Source organism: Homarus americanus, unplaced genomic scaffold, assembly GCF_018991925.1.
Source record: "Homarus americanus isolate GMGI-L3 unplaced genomic scaffold, GMGI_Hamer_2.0 scaffold7371, whole genome shotgun sequence".
NCBI classification, from domain to species: Eukaryota; Metazoa; Arthropoda; class Malacostraca; order Decapoda; family Nephropidae; genus Homarus; species Homarus americanus.
The window spans coordinates 50,261-68,383 of NW_024745059.1; the positions used below are offsets into that span (position 1 = coordinate 50,261).

The 18,123-nt window shown below is 40.2% G+C and overlaps 1 protein-coding gene across 1 annotated transcript in view; it reads right to left on the minus strand.

Annotated features, from left to right (window-relative positions):
* LOC121878286 (sodium-coupled monocarboxylate transporter 2-like) overlaps nucleotides 1–18,123 on the minus strand; it is a gene marked incomplete at its 5' end in the record, with an annotated part of 62,304 nt that overhangs the window by 33,632 nt on the left and 10,549 nt on the right. Inside the window, one exon of the mRNA XM_042384377.1 lies at nucleotides 16,886–17,104. Within this exon, the coding sequence (XP_042240311.1) occupies nucleotides 16,886–17,104 (219 nt within the window). The remainder of the gene's footprint in view (nucleotides 1–16,885; nucleotides 17,105–18,123) is intronic.

Sequence of the window (18,123 nt, forward strand, 5' to 3'; positions counted from 1 at the left end):
TTATATGTACTGATGATGGATGGTGTTATATGTAGTGATGATGGATGGTGTTATATGTAATGATGATGGATGGTGTTATATGTACTGATGATGGATGGTGTTATATGTAGTGATGATGTATGGTGTTATATGTAGTGATGATGGATGGTGTTATATGTAGTGATGATGGATATTGTTATATGTAGTGATGATGGATAGTGTTATATGTAGTGATGATGGATGGTGTTATATGTAGTGATGATGGATGGTGTTATATGTAGTGATGATGGATGGTGTTATATGTAGTGATGATGGATGGTGTTATATGTAGTGGTGATGGATGGTGTTATATGTAGTGATGATGGATGGTGTTATATGTAGTGATGATGGATGGTGTTATATGTAGTGATGATGGATGGTATTATATGAAGTGATGATGGATGGTGTTATATATAGTGGTGATGGATGGTGTTATATGTGGTGATGATGGATGGTGATATATATAGTGATGATGGATGGTGTTATACATAGTGATGATGGATGGTATTATATGTAGTGATGATGAATGGTATTATATGTAGTGATGATGGATGGTGTTATATATAGTGATGATGGATGGTGTTATATGTAGTTATGATGGATGGTCTATATATAGTGATGATGGATGGTAAATATATGTAGTGATGATGGATGGTATGAGTGTAGTGATGATGGATGATGTTATATATAGTGATGATGGATGGTCTTATATGTAGTAATGATGATGATGTTTTATATAGTGATGATGGATGGTGTTATATATAGTGATGACGGATGGTGTTATATATAGTGATGATGTAGATGGTGTTATATGTAGTGATGTGATGTTTTACGGTGTTATATGTAGTGATGATGGATGGTGTTATATGTAGTGATGATGGATGATGTTATATATAGTGATGATGAGTGGTGTTATATATATTGATGATTGATGGTGTTATATGTAGTGATGATGGTTGGTGTTATATGTAGTGATGATAGGTGATGTTATATATAGTGATGATGTGTGGTGTTGTATGTAGTGATGATGGATGGTGTTATATGTAGTGATGATGGATTGTGTTATATATAGTGATGATGGATGGTGTTATATGTAGTAATGATGGGTGGTGTTATATGTAGTGATGATGGATGGTGTTATATGTAGTTATGATGGATGGTGTTATATGTAGTGATGATGGATAATGTTATAAATAGTGATGATTGATGATGTTATATATAGTGATGATGGATGATGTTATATATAGTGATGATGGATGGTGTTTTATGTAGTAATGATGGATGATGTTATATGTAGTGATGATGGATGGTGTTATATATAATGATGATGGATGGTGTTATATATAGTGATGATGGATGGTGTTATATGTAGTGATGATGGATGGTGTTATATGTAGTGATGATGGATGGTGTTATATGTAGTGATGATGGATGGTGTTATATGTAGTGATGATGGATGGTGTTATATGTAGTGATGATGGATGGTGTTATATGTAGTGATGATGGATGGTGTTATATGTAGTGATGATGGATGGTAAGCAGGTGAAAGATGATGGATGGTGTTATATGTAGTGTTGATGGATGGTGTTATATGTAATGATGATGGATGGTGTTATATGTAGTGATGATGGGTGGTGTTATATGTAGTGATGATGGATGGTGTTATATGTAGTGATAATGGATGGTGTTATATGTAGTGATGATGGATGGTGTTATATGTAGTGATAATGGATGGTGTTATATGTAGTGATGATGGATGGTGTTATATGTAGTGATGATGGACGTCGTTATATGTAGTGACGATGGATGGTGTTATATGTAGTGATGATGGCTGGTATTATATGTAATGATGGATGATGTTATATGTAGTGATGATGGATGGTGTTATATAGTGATGATGGATGGTGTTATATGTAGTGATGATGGATGGTGTTATATGTAGTGATGATGGATGGTGTTATATGGGGTGATGATGGATGGTGTTATATGTAGTAAGGATGGATGGTGTTATATGTAGTGATGATGGATGGTGTTATATGTAGTGATGATGGATGGTGTTATATAGAAGATGATGATGGTATTATATGAAGTGATGATGGTTGGTGTTATATATAGTGGTGATGGATGGTGTAATATGTGGTGATGATGGATGGTGATATATATAATGATGATGGATGGTGTTATACATAGTGATGATGGATGGTATTATATGTAGTGATGATGAATGGTATTATATGTAGTGATGATGGATGGTGTTATATATACTGATGATGGATGGTGTTATATGTGGTGATGATTTGGTCTTATATATAGTGATGATAGATGGTGTTATATGTAGTGATGATGGATGGTATTATATGTAGTGATGATGGATGATGTTATATATAGTGATGATGGATGGTCTTATATGTAGTGATGATGGATGATGTTATATATAGTGATGATGGATGGTGTTATATATAGTGATGATGGATGGTGTTATATATAGTGATGATGGATGGTGTTATATGTAGTGATGATGGATGGTGTTATATGTAGTGATGATGGATGGTGTTATATGTAGTGATGATGGATGATGTTATATATAGTGATGATGGTGGTGTTATATATAGTGATGATTGATGGTGTTATATGTAGTGATGATGGATGGTGTTATATGTAGTGATGATGGTGATGTTATATATAGTGATGATGGTGGTGTTATATGTAGTGATGATGGATGGTGTTATATGTAGTGATGATGGATTGTGTTATATATAGTGATGATGGATGGTGTTATATGTAGTAATGATGGGTGGTGTTATATGTAGTGATGATGGATGGTGTTATATGTAGTTATGATGGATGGTGTTATATGTAGTGATGATGGATAATGTTATATATAGTGATGATGGATGATGTTATATATAGTGATGATGGATGATGTTATATATAGTGATGATGGATGGTGTTTTATGTAGTAATGATGGATGATGTTATATGTAGTGATGATGGATGGTGTTATATATAATGATGATGGATGGTGTTATATATAGTGATGATGGGTGGTGTTATATGTAGTGATGATGGATGGTGTTATATGTAGTGATGATGGATGGTGTTATATGTAGTGATGATGGATAGTGTTATATAAAGTGATGATGATGGATGGTGTTATATGTAGTGATGATGGATGATGTTATATGTAGTGATGATGGGTGGTGTAATATGTAGTGATGTTGGATGGTGTTATATGTAGTGATGATAGATGATATTATATGTAGTGATGATAGGTTGGTTTTATATGTAGTGATGATGGATGGTGTTATATGTAGTGATGATGGATGGTGTTATATGTAGTGATGATGGATGGTGTTATATGTAGTGATGATGGATGGTATTATATGTAGTGATGATGGTTGGTGTTATATATAGTGGTGATGGATGGTGTAATATGTGGTGATGATGGATGGTGATATATATAATGATGATGGATGGTGTTATACATAGTGATGATGGATGGTATTATATGTAGTGATGATGAATGGTATTATATGTAGTGATGATGGATGGTGTTATATATACTGATGATGGATGGTGTTATATGTAGTGATGATGGTTGGTCTTATATATAGTGATGATAGATGGTGTTATATGTAGTGATGATGGATGGTATTATATGTAGTGATGATGGATGATGTTATATATAGTGATGATGGATGGTGTTATATGTAGTGATGATGGATGATGTTATATATAGTGATGATGGATGGTGTTATATATAGTGATGATGGATGGTGTTATATATAGTGATGATGGATGCAGGGCGGCGTAGTGATGATGGCTTAAGTAGTCATATGAAAGATGATGGATGGCGCGCGGAAGTGATTACTTTGATGGTATTATATGTAGTGATGATGGACGATGTTATATATAGTGATGATGAGGAAGTTATATAGAAGACGGACGATGGTGTTATATGTGTGTGATGACGGCTGGCAGTTATGAAAGATGATAAAGATGTTATATATAGTGATGATGTGGTGTTTGGGAAGATGATGGATGCAGTTATATGTAGATACGGATTGTGTATATAGTGATGATGGATGGTGTTATATGTAGTGATGATGGGTGGTGTTATATGTAGTGATGATGGATGGTATTATATGTAGTGATGATGGATGGTGTTATATGTAGTGATGATGGATAATGTTATATATAGTGATGATGGATGATGTTATATATAGTGATGATGGATGATGTTATATATAGTGATGATGGATGGTGTTTTATGTAGTGATGATGGATGATGTTATATGTAGTGATGATGGATGGTGTTATATATAATGATGATGGATGGTGTTATATATAGTGATGATGGGTGGTGTTATATGTAGTGATGATGGATGGTGTTATATGTAGTGATGATGGATGGTATTATATGTAGTGATGATGGATGATGTTATATATAGTGATGATGGGTGGTGTTATATATAGTGATGATGGGTGGTGTTATATATAGTGATGATGGATGGTGTTATATGTAGTGATGATGGATGATGTTATATGTAGTGATGATGTATGGTGTTATATGTAGTGATGATGGATGATGTTATATGTAGTGATGATGGATGTTGTTGTATATAGTGATGATAGATGGTGTTATATGCAGTGATGATGGATGGAGTTTTATATAGTGATGATGGATGGTGTTATATGTAGTGATGATGGATGGTATTATATGTAGCGATGATGGATGGTGTTATATATAGTGATGACGGATGGTGTTATATGTGTAATAGGCCCCTGTCTCATCAACAGAACGTATTATATAAATGGGTCAATACATCTGATATTATATTCAGATTCACCACCCTGTAACTTTCCACTGTCTATGAGTAAGACATGAGATGGACACGTGAGCGGGCAACTCACCCAAGAGGGCAAGACCTATGCATAGCTCAGCATTTCTGTAAGCACGCACTGCGATGCCCTTAAGCTTCAGTAGCTCACCTCAACTCATATCGTAAGGACGTGACCTAACGTTTATCATACATAAACGCTGTCCCTTTCTCATTCACTCCTATACAGTGAGACTTACGTTGATATACACTCAGGAATTATATCTACAACCTTTTATAATGAAACAAAGGAACTACCGTTTGGGTTTCGTTACTTAAAACCCAAATGTAAATATGTGTGAACGGACTGGTTAATTGGACAAGCAGCCGATTCATATAGGTGGCAAGCGGTGTGTACGGTTTCTTCAAACTGATAGTCGTATCGTCCGTCTGTGTTTTGTGAAAAACAAGAAACCACACAGCAGTGACGCGTTACATAATCCGAGTGTTTAAAACTATATCCCGTATTGAGACGATATGTAGTGAGCGCTCCTTATCTCTGCCACATACAAATACGTGCAGAATTCGTAATATACATAGATTACAGCCTGTTGGTACATATCCAGATTGAGCCGGTTGAGATAGACTCCACTCAGCATTCCCTAGACATTACAGTGTTGCAGTGTTGAAAAACAGTTTCGTAGCCTGGACTTCAATCGGTATTTCACTAACAGCTGGGCAGTATTGTTGTGTCGTCAGCGCGAATTACGAATTCCGGTGTCATCATACAGATCTCCATATATAGGTGGAATGTGAAGAATTGGCACACGGCAGTTTCGCCAGCGACCCAGCACCGACCAGTGTGATAACCAATCATCAGCAGTTTTCTGATCGCTGGAGGAGGAACTCATCTAGTTCAAGTGGACTCGTCTCTCACCAAAGCAGAAGCGTCTTCTCGTTGCCAAGGAAACCAGCAGCAGCGCACGCATCCTAGGAAGAGGCCCCGCCCACACTCCACCCACTCGACTCAGGACCCGTCTTGACGGATCTCATTTTCTATACAGACTAACTACTCTGTATAAATAGGTATTTAAATTACATAATTCTACACACATGAACACGTTCGAGAGATATCTTCACACCGATAGGTTCGTCGGATAGGATTATTTCAATGATAAAGTGTCGAATGTAAGATTAATGTATTGAAATCCTATAATTTACAGTAGTTTGTAAGTGTCTGTCTTCTTATTGATAGTTAAATAATTAACTACAATTCATATTCATTTGTCTTGTAAATGAGAGGCAAGTGATCTACTTACTGTTAAGTATTCATTGACCCAAGGGGGCTAATAGATAATTTCTAAGTTTCCCATGTCTAATGTAGATGAAATCGAACGCCTAGCGCAACTGTTTGCTGATAACCAACTCATCGATGATCAAGCCCAAACTGACATAGATTTTGAGTATGGAACACAGTTAAATGAGTCGGTAGGAAGTAGTGAGAAAGTTATAGACGAATCATTTGACGACTTAAACCGTCGTACCCTACGGTCTGGTAATCACTATAGTACCTCACCTAAGTATACTAAAGCAGTTACCCCTGTTACAGGTGATAGTGTGTCTGTTGCTAAATCGGTAACAACCTTATTAACCCAACCTTCTGTTAAGAGTAAGAATACTAACTTGCTTAATACTAACACTACAATGGCGTCTTCTAACCCTCACACCAGTACTACTACCACACCTAAAGCTGATAATGTTATTATTATCATGCAACGCGGCGACTATGTTCGAAATTTCATGGGACAAGACGATTATGGGGTCGCATATTTTATTCGTGCATGTAAAGATAGCATGCGCAATAGTCACATAACGACTGACGAAGAAAAGAAAGCATATGTACGTTCCCATATAACGCAGGGTTCCTATGCAAGCAGTCGTTTAAATGCGTTTGGTTTACAAAGCCCTGACTATGAAAAGTTCAAGCGAACGCTAATTGGGATTTTTGGAGGTAGGTCACAGCTGGGCCAACTGCAATGGATCTTCAGATGGTTGGATCGCTGTATTCCAGGTATACGAAACGGAGCGCCTGTTGACATAGCAGGCGAGGTTTGCCAGGACATGCAAGCGACCTTCCGGTCCTCAGGCAGATACAACTCACGGGGTGATATGCCACGGAACAATGAGGAAACATTGATAGAACTAATAAGTTTTCTTCTTTCCGTCCGTGTTCCCTTATATAGCCGGGCACAGGAAGTACAGTATGAACCACCCTTGGATATGGTGGAATACGCAAACAAGCTCTGTCCCCAGGCTACGGGCCCCTTACTGGCGCTGCCCTCAGTGACGTCACCACAACCCCAGCCGTCTCAGATGCCACAGTTGCCTCACTCCCAGACTCCTTATGCGACACACTTAACTCCGATCGCTCCTCCCCGCCTAACATATAAACAGAAAACATCGTTACGGTGGACACATTGTAATAAACATGGCCACGTAATGGAAGATTGTTTTCAGCTCCGAGGTAATAGTGCTAATTTTAAGGCCACACCCGGTGCAAAGCCATTCTCAAGGTCAAACAGTGAGGTAGCCAAAGCAGCTCCTCCTCCTACCCAGAAAGCGCGCAAATGGTGAGCTCTTCACAAATCGACATCTCATAGTTCACATAAGTGCAATATACTAATAAAGGCTAGGGGAGTGGACCTAAGTGAAACGGAGGTGTCGTATAGGCGCAAGCAGAAACGTCCCAAGGACAAGTCATCGGGGGAAGACCAGCGCACACCACAGCACGGAGAGGGATAGATAGGGTAATCCCCATCCCTCCTCACAGCATTTCTATAGCGGCCTCATTAATAGCGGCGCTTAGAAAAGTGGAAGTGTTGTCAGTACCGGTGAGAGTGGATAATACTAGATTGGCTCTTGATATAGACACAGGTGCTTGCGCTAATGTATTGGCCTTGACATCATATCACGAGTTACAACGTAAATTCCCTCACCGCAAATTCAAATGGAGGCCTAGTAACGCTGAGCTCGAAGGAGTTTCAGGTACTCAGCTGAGCATCAAAGGAATGGTGACGTTACCACTCAGATTCTCAAGACGTGGTTCTCCCTTGTACGCGGACTTTTATATAGTTCAACAGTTCAATTTACCAGCTGACGGGTTACTTGGTCTACCAACTCTTCGAATGAACATGATGGATGTTCATCCACGTAATAATAGTGTTACGTTTAAAGGTGTTTCCTACATAGCAATGAGTCATTCTGAACCTATGCTCACCGCTAGGACGAAAGTGTTGTCTACCAATCCTATTAAGAGGAAGGCGGATCATGCGTCAGAGATACATCTCGACCTCAACCACACACCTTCCCAGCGTGATTACAGCAGCAAGAGTTGGAAGATAGTACCTGCAATTTTGAAGAGTACTCTCCATTACCAGAATGAGGAATTCACCAACGCAACAATCCTGTGAGCTGAAGTGAACATTAGTTTCTGCAAATCATTCGTTCACTGCCCAGGGTGTGACAGGACGTGACTGCAGTTGTTGTGACTACTCATCAATCAACATCCTGTCAACAAAATTCTTTCATATGGCGTGAACAACCCCCAGTTACCAGCACCCAGCACCCACCCTAGTGATGATGACACATCCGGTCTGAGAGATGGTCTCTGCATTCTGAGGTATGGTGTTGTGGATGACTTTGTGTGACCATTAGCGGCGGTTTGCTGTACTCAGGATTTTTGTGAACATTGACCCAGTCACCGGACCTTGGAATCAGCTGTGTCTGCTGTGAGACACACACACACACAAGTCTACGGGATTGCGGCAGCAATTTCACAATATCACGAATCTTAAAGAAAGGATGTTATGTGTGTGATTTTCTAGATATCACAGCAATGTCGAAGTGCAACCAAATAAATTCCTAATTCGAGGTATTGTTGCGAATTGCCAACAGACTCGACTGGCCAGGATAGATCAAATAGCACCACATGTTAAGGTGATCGATCATCCACAGGGCAAGACACGCCTGTTAGAGCTGCTTGCCGACTACAGAAATATAGTAGCCTTGCCAGGGGAAACGCTAGGTCAGACAGATTTAACATCCCATCATATAGCGTTAAAGGAAGGAACCAACCCTATTTACGTACCAGCTTATAGACTACCTCATAGCCAGCGCGCTGTAGTGCAAGATATGGTACAGGGTATGTTAGATGAGAATGTCATTAGACACTCAAAATCCCCCTTTAATAGCCCATTATTCCTCGTCCCGAAAAAGGATGGTGGATGGCGCCCTGTCATAGATTTCAGGCGCATAAATGATCAAACAATCCCTGATAGGTACCCAATGCCTATCTTGAGTGACATATTGCAATCCTTAGGCAAGGATAATGCGGTATTTAGCAACTTAGATTTGCTTAGTGGGTATTGGCAAATACCACTCGATGAAAAATCACGAGAAATCACGGCATTTAGCACGCCTCTAGGCCACTTTGAGTTTCTACGAATGCCATTTGGTCTCAGAAATGCCCCACTAACATTTCAAAGAATGATCAACACCCTGTTTGCCGGACTAATTGGTAACACAGTCTGCCCTTATTTGGATGATCTAATAGTAGTCAGTAAGGACGTCGATTCCCATCTGATTAAACTGCGTGAAGTTTTGGCCAAACTTTCCACAGCAGGCCTCAAAATAAAACTCTCAAAGTGCGAGTTTTTAAAATCCAGAATCCATTTCCTTGGTCATGTAGTCGACGGTGAGGGCATACACACAGTTAATGATAAAGTCAAAGCTGTATCTCAGTTCCCGCGTCCTACCTCAAATGATCATGTGCGTAGCTTTCTCGGATTATCTGGTTATTATCGTTCCTTTATCAAGGACTATGCAACATTAGCATCGCCCCTAACGAGGTTGCTCAAAAAAGATGCAGTGTTCATATGGGATGCTGAACACGAGGAAAGTTTTACGGCATTGAAGACAGCGCTAACCAATGCCCCGGTTCTAGCATTCCCAGACTACACTCAACCTTTCACTCTCTGTACTGACGCTTCCGGAATTGGAGTCGGAGCAGTGCTCATGCAAGAGGACACGCGTGAGAAGTTTAGAGTGATAGCATTTGCAAGTCGCAAACTAATCGATGCTGAAACACGTTATTCGGTGACGCATTTAGAAACGTTAGCCGTTGTGCGGGCACTTAAGAAGTTCAAAGACATTATCTTTGGCTACAAGATAACTGTTTTTACTGATCATGCGGCAGTCACCGAACTGTTCCATGGCAGAAACTTATCAGGCAGATTAGCACGCTGGTATCTGACAATTCAAGAGTTTGACCCCGAATTTAGGTATTTACCTGGGAGGGCGAATGTTGTCGCCGACGCTCTGTCAAGAAATATAGCACCAGTTATGCCTGTATCAACATTCACTCTTTCGCAGCTGGAAGATGAGCAACGACGCGACCCATATTGGTCAGCTGTTATTTTTGCTCTCGAATCGGGCGAGGATGTTAAACTCCCCAAGTTATTTCTTCCCTTAAGTCAGTTTGAATTACGACATAACATACTCAATAGGACGAGAAAATCTCCTGAGGGTAATGTGTCTCAAATAGTCGTACCTGACACGTTGCGCAAAGCAGTAATGACATTGTTCCACGATGTCCCACAAGCAGGTCACCAAGGTCGTGATAAATGCTTAGCGGATTTACGAAAGAAGTATTTCTGGAACACTATGAAGAAAGACATAGAATTACACATAGCTAATTGTTTGGCATGTGCTCAACATAACGGATCAACAGGATCACCTGCCCCGATTCTACAATATCCTACACCAGACCGTCCGTTTGACACAGTCGCTGTTGATGTGTTACAGCTCCCAATGAGTCATCAGGGATCAGGATACGTCTTAGTGTGTGTGGATCATTTTTCCAGGTTCGTGGTCTTGGTCCCACTAAAAAGCAAAACGGCCGAAGCAGTAGCCTATGCATTAGATGAATCTCATATGTCCATATACTACGCCTAAAGTTCTACTCTCTGACAATGGAACAGAGTTCAAGAATGAGCTAATAGAGCATATATGTGCACAATATGGAATTTAACAAACTTTTGTGACAGCTTATCATCCACAGGCTAATGGCCTTGTTGAAAGAACCAATCGTAAAATCCTAGAAATACTGCGTCCAATTGTTAGTGGTTTTCAATACGCATGGGAGGATTGGTTACCGCAGGTTGCAGCGTCTATTAATGGGTCAGTTAATAGCTCTACGGGCAAAACACCCTACTATATTGTCTATGGTACAGATAAACGTCTGGCTTACGACATCCTTACAGAGGCGCCATACCCGGTATATAATACGGATGATTTTGCGGCAAAACAAATTCATGTCTTTACAGAAATTCATAACCAAGTACGATCACAGCTAGCGGCGTCACGCGCCGAAATGATCATCAAACAACATAAACATGCTAAACCTATCGCACTGAACGTTGGGGACGCTGTTATGTTACAGGAACCTGGAAGGAACTCCAAACTTTCGGCGAAATTTTCTGGGCCATTCCGCATAATCTCAAAAGAAGCAGGCAACAAATTCAAAATATGGAAGCCTAATGCAGATGTCGTGCACACGGATCGTCTGAAGAAGACCCAGATAAATGTCTTACCTCCAGTTGATGCTAATGTGATTGATACATCCTTACAGACTGTCCAGAAGCAAAATGTCCCAAATGACTATTGTATGAAACTACGTTCTGCGAGTAGAAGTTAACTCGTACTTTCGAGTCAGATGGAAAACGTCGACGGCCAACTATAATCAGCATTGGACATTCTTCATGGTCTCAGCGCAGCTTCGATGAATTCGACAATAGTTTCATGGACGTTGTCGTTCAAGCTGTATCTCAACAGAATCGTGTTATTTCTCAAACCTTTCATGCGATTACTGCTCTAGAATCAAAGGTTAATGCAATCATAATGGAGTCTAACCAAGTTTCGAGGATTGTTACTAGGTTACAGAAAGCAATCCCGACGTTAGAATGGCTCCTTTACTTCACAGAATATTTGCATGCTGCTGAAATTTCAGTTCATATAATTGTAACCTCTAAAAATGAACTAATAGACAGCATTGTAGATGCCGGGATAGGACGTGTGGACGCGAAGCTTGTGCCTGTGCAGACGCTTCTTGAAGCCTTAAAAATAGCCAAGTGGCAGTATCATTTAACTCCTATTTTCAATGACAATGAGGTTCACTATTATTACCCGCTGTTGGAGTCAACCCTCACGCACAATGCAATTCTGATCCACATTCCTATGCGAGGGCAACATGAGTTTAATGCATGGCATTTAGAACCCTTCCCCTGGTTTGTGAACGACACACTGTATACCCTAGATAGGCCTAAAGAACTTTTCTTAGTAGATGAAGAATATTCATTGTTATCAATACTGGATTCTGAGGTACTGTCACGGTGTAAGTCGTCTTATCTATACCTACACGTATGTCCAGCCTACATGTTTGCATTTATTCCTGCTGCAGAGGGAATATGTGAATTGGCAGTCATACAACCAAATGTACGCACAGCGTTAGCGCAATGCAGTTATAGGCCAGTTAGTCTAAAGACTGTGTTCCACGCTCACCTTCACAATGTGCAGTATTTGTTCTTTCCAAATCTCACTACTGTAATTTTAAAATGCCAAAATGGTGTTAAGCAGCTAGTTGTGAAAGGGCATTACAAGGCTCCTGATTACTGTGAAATCACTTGTAGTACATTACGGACCTTGCCTACTCATCAGCATTTTGCGTTAAATCGAAAACTCAAGTCTGTTTAATTCCACTTCCTATAATGAATTTCACTATCAAGGATATTCAAATAGTATCAGAGAAATTAAAAGTTTTAGCTTTCTTGAACGAGACACATTTTGCTGATTTGAATAATAACTTGCCATTTTACCTGTCACGGGAATTTGCACTACCAAGTCTTACGATTCCCTCTATTCTGTTAATTCTGGCAATTATGTTCCTGTTCTGTTATTACCGGGCAGTATCATCCAAATTCAACATTGTTCATAACATACTAACCCGTACGACACAAATGTCTAGGTCCCCTGTAGTAGAGAATACCCCTACAGTAATATCCCCAGCTTAGTGTCTACATATCTGTTTATAACATGGTTAGGGTTGTCTAGGATGTACTGTACTCTGAGTTATTTAGGCCTCACGGAGCTCGGCTGGTAGGTGACCGAGCGATGTAATAGGCCCCTGTCTCATCAACAGCACGTATTATATAAATGGGTCAATACATCTGATATTATATTCAGATTCACCACCCTGTAACTTTCCACTGTCTATGAGTAAGACATGAGATGGACACGTGAGCGGGCAACTCACCCAAGAGGGCGAGACCCATAGCTCAGCATTTCTGTAAGCACGCACTGCGATGCCCTTAAGCTTCAGTAGCTCACCTCAACTCATATCGTAAGGACGTGACCTAACGTTTATCATACATAAACGTCGTCCCTTTCTCATTCACTCCTAGACAGTGATATACACTCAGGAATTATATCTACAACCTTTTATAATAAAACAAAGGAACTACCGTTTGGGTTTCCTTACTTAAAACCCAAATATAAATATGTGTGAACGGACTGGTTAATTGGACAAGCAGCCGATTCATATGTAGTGATTATGGGTGATGTTATATATAGTGATGATGGATGGTGTTATATGTAGTGATGATGCATGATGTTATATGTAGTGATTATGTGTGATGTTATATATAGTGATGATGGATGGTGTTATATGTAGTGATGATGGATGATGTTATATATAGTGATGATGGATGGTGTTATATGTAGTGATGATGGATGGTGTTATATATAGTGATGATGGATGGTGTTATATGTAGTGGTGGTGGTGACGGTGGCAGTGACAATGGTAGTGGTGGTGATGGTGATAGCGATATGTTTGTGGTGATAGTGGTGGTGGTGGTAGAGACTGGTTAATAGTAGTGGTAATGATGGTGGTGGTAATGATGATGGATGGTGTTATATGTAGTGATGATGGATGGTGTTATATGTAGTGATGATGGATGGTGTTTTATATATAGTGATGATGGATGGTGTTATATGTAGTGATGATGGATGTTGTTATATGTAGTGATGATGGGTGGTGTTATATGTAGTGATGATGGATGGTGTTATATGTAGTGATGATGGATGGTGTTATATGTAGTGATGATGGATGATGTTATATGTAGTGATGATGGGTGGTGTTATATGTAGTGACGATTAGACAATAAAATAATAACAGTTTATTGCTAAAAAAAATATACTTTGCTGTGTCGTTGTAGTGAAAAACAAGGTGGAACTTACATACACCGTTAATGAACTATTGATGGAAGAAGAAGTTTTGGAGACTGAACAGTGAGACAATGTAGAGCCTCCCGGAGGTTTGCGTCCTACCGTGGACTACCGGATGGGCGATTCTGCTAGTTTATTATAATTGTTTTAGAACCTTCAGATATTTCTTTTGTGCATAAAGTACCAGTTCTGCACATACCTTAACCTCTTTTTATAAAAATAAGTGAGTATGATTCTTAGTTAAACGTTAATAAACATGTTTATATCTTGCTCATATCCTTGGGAGATATTGTTATAAGAATTCTTCCATATTTACAGCTGCTGGCATGTGCATCCACACAAAGCTGTGCAAGTGAGACCAGAGCGGATACATATACATGGCTGTCCACAGTCTTTCTTGTAGGAACACTTCGTCATGTCTTGGCAGCTCGCTGCTATTGGTCTGTCCAGTGTATTTGCCACATATCTCCTTTCTTTTTCCTGGGCCAGTTAGCAAGACTTGGAATGTCTGGTTAGGCTACTGTTGCCTGACCCCAAATCATTCCATCTTGATAGGCTGCTCGCTTTACATGTTCCTTTAGAGCAGACAGTGTTGGTGGAATTACATTATATGATCTCTGTTTGCGAACAAATATATCAAGTCTTGCATCATTGAAACATAAAGCTCGACTAGACTTGTCATACATCACCTCCACAAACCTTTCCAACACACGGAGGTCTTCACTAACTGATGTAGGACACTGACTGAGTATGGTGAAGGTCCCTCTATCATCAAGTAAGGTGAGGAATTTTGCCTGATGTTTGAGCATTTCCTGCCGTATTATTGTTGTAGCCTTGGCCAAATGAACAGCTTCACTGTATTTGCCAACCTCAGCCAGGATGGAGCCTACACCCTCTTGGAATGCTAGCAAAACATCTCTTCCTTGATTGTGAGCTTCCAGTTGAGGAATATGTGAAACCAGTTGGTCCTTAAGTCTAGTACAGTAGAATGAACTTCAGGAAATTCGACACCAATTCATGTGATACCAAAACATCTATCACGTTGTATATTGTTATACGATCAGCCCTGTGAGAGAAAATGTTTGGCATATCCTTCCGAGACAGTTCGTCTCGACACGAGAAAGCAGCAGACTAAAACACACTGAGGAAGTAACTTTCTCACTGATGTGGTTGGAGAGATAGACAGCAGTGTGGCAAATCTTGAAGGGCGGATGTTGTATGAGTAGACAGCCATCAGCCTCCTTCTTGTTATTGGATAACTCAACTCCTTGTGTGAAAAAGGAATGAGTGACCAGCAGAGTTATAGCCATTACATCCAGCTCATGTGGTATCCCCGAGTGCGACTGTTGCTCCCTAGAATTTCAAAAAGGGACCAGGGAGTCAGCTACCAGACTGTGAAGTGGTCATTCCCCCAACACGCACACACACATTACTGCAAGAGTAACTGTCGTGATATAAAGTGCCACCTTTTCAAAAATAATAAATATACCTTAAATAACATAATAGAAACCATGTTGATACTTTACCAACATGTTAATAAGAAAGATCAGAACCGTCAGTTTTCATGTGGTTTGTTTACCATACATAGATGCTTTCTGATATTTACATATCTAAGTTGTCCGCCATTGTTTCACTATTTTGCACTATTGTAATCACATTGGTAAACCTTCCTCTGTCTCCATGTTTAACTACACCAAGTGTGGCATTTTACTATAAACATTTTAGTTCATCACTTCAATACATTTGTGACGTTGTAGATTACAGTACACTTTGCGTGTGATGGTGTATACGGTGTCTGGAGTGTCGGCGAATACATGAACTTTTTCTTTCACACACAAAGACAAAGCTGTAATTAACCGAACACCTTGCAGATAAGATAATGCAGACTGTTGTTCAGCATCAGCGTCCGGTTGTGGTACACGAAAACCAGCGCATAGGTACACACAAGGGTATATGAGCTACCTAGACAGTGAACAAGAAGACGCTGACACAAAGCTATTCGTGCAAGCTGTGGATGCCACAAACTCAGTGTAATAAGTGTCCCCAGTCACTCTGCAGTCACGGAGGTTTTTGTCCTTTCCCTAAGGCGGTATACTGACTTATGTGAGGACAGTTCAAATATGACAGGAAGTGGACAGCATCAGCGAGTGATCTCCTGAAGCATGTAGTGCAAGTGCTGGGTCCAAACAAACTGGCCGCCCCTCCTGTATTTCATGCACTCAGTAGTGCGGAAAACACGGGTAGCTTTGCATGTAAAGGGAAACTTACCTGTTGGAAGGCTTTTCACACGGCAGGTGACGAAATTCTCACTGAAATTGCACACCTGGATACAAACCCAGAACTCACAAATGAAATATTAGCTGAGATCGAGAAGTTTGCATGTCAACTTTATCTTCTGAATACATAGATTTCCAAATTAAATAACTTAAAGTTATGTGCCATTTATATAGGTACAATGTGGATTGACTTGTCTAGGTCCCTTAATTGTTGAAGGAAGGGAATTTATGGAGCACCAGGGCTGCATAGAAAGTTCAAGCATTGATAATTATATTAATTGAAAGAATTTTCCATAATGGAAAAACAAGAGGAATTCTCGAGTTAGACATAGTACATTTCCAATAGCTGAAGCATCACATAATCTTGGAACACAGTATAATAAATCATACCAGCAACAGCTAGATAGCACCAATGTAAATTATAATAAATACCTGAGGACGCCGCCGTAGACTGCCGCCACGAAGATCCCGGCCAACCCCGGCAAGTGACTCAGCTTGTCAGTCACCAAGAATGGAATTATTTGGTCAGGTTTGTCAATCTTGCCGGTAGTGAGCGGGTCACAATCACTGTAGGTGGCATAGGCGACGAGCCCCGAGAAGTAGAAGAGACTCCACAAGGTACACAACCCCACCAGGAAGACCATTACCAATCTGCAAGACAAACATTACATTGTTACTAATGTGACTTAACACACACATACATACAGGCCTTGTGTGAAATATAACAAAGTCTAGGATTGCTTTTAGTGTCCTAGTGGTGTAAGAGGTAACATTCCCCGGTCACACACATAAGATCGTTGGTTCGAGTCCTGGCGGGGTGAGGTTCTTGATTATATGTAAAAGTCCGCGTGCTTTATGGGTGTAAAGGCGGTAACAATCTTTCTGCTCGTTACCGCTGCTCACTCGCTCGTTTGCTGGCGCGAACTCTCCTTGCAGGGGGGTTGGGTGGAGGTGAGGAGGTCACTGCTACCAGTGTCACTGGCAGACATTACCCAGATCTCAAACCAGTCACACCTCCCCTACTGCTCTTCCAAATTCTGGTGGTGTTCTCATCAAAGGCTCTGGACTCGTGGGCTGTGTCCCCAGACCTTCACCTATCGACTGTCAATCTCTGGACACCTAACCCAAAGATTACTGCGGCTGCAACGTCCTCGCCAGTTCCTCTCCACCGTAGGTGCCCCGGTGTTTTTCCTGCTGTAGCAAGACATCGGCCACCGCTGTCACTCGTGTGAGGAGCTGAATGGACCTCCCCCAAGGCCGCTGCCGTAGGAAATATCTGTTCATTGTTTGATTCTTTTAATTGTTTGATTTCATTAATTGCTGACTCCCATTGATTGTTTGATTCCATTAACTGTTTGATTACATTAAATGTTGACTCCAATTAAATTGTTGATTCCATTAATTGTTGATTCTCTTAATTGTTTGACTCCCGTAATTATTTCATGTTTGTTGAGTGGTGTCAGAGTTTTGTGTTATATTTTTATAGTAAAGACATGTCAATCTCGAACAGTTGTTTGTTATTCCTCAAAAAACCATGGTCCTTGACTTTCCTTTATAAGATCCTGATTAGGCTTTACATTGGGCTAATGAAATATAAATGGTACCTCGTGTTTCGAAGCCGGATTTGGTAAAACGCTACTCTCTGATCACTTAAGAGGTACCGGCAATTC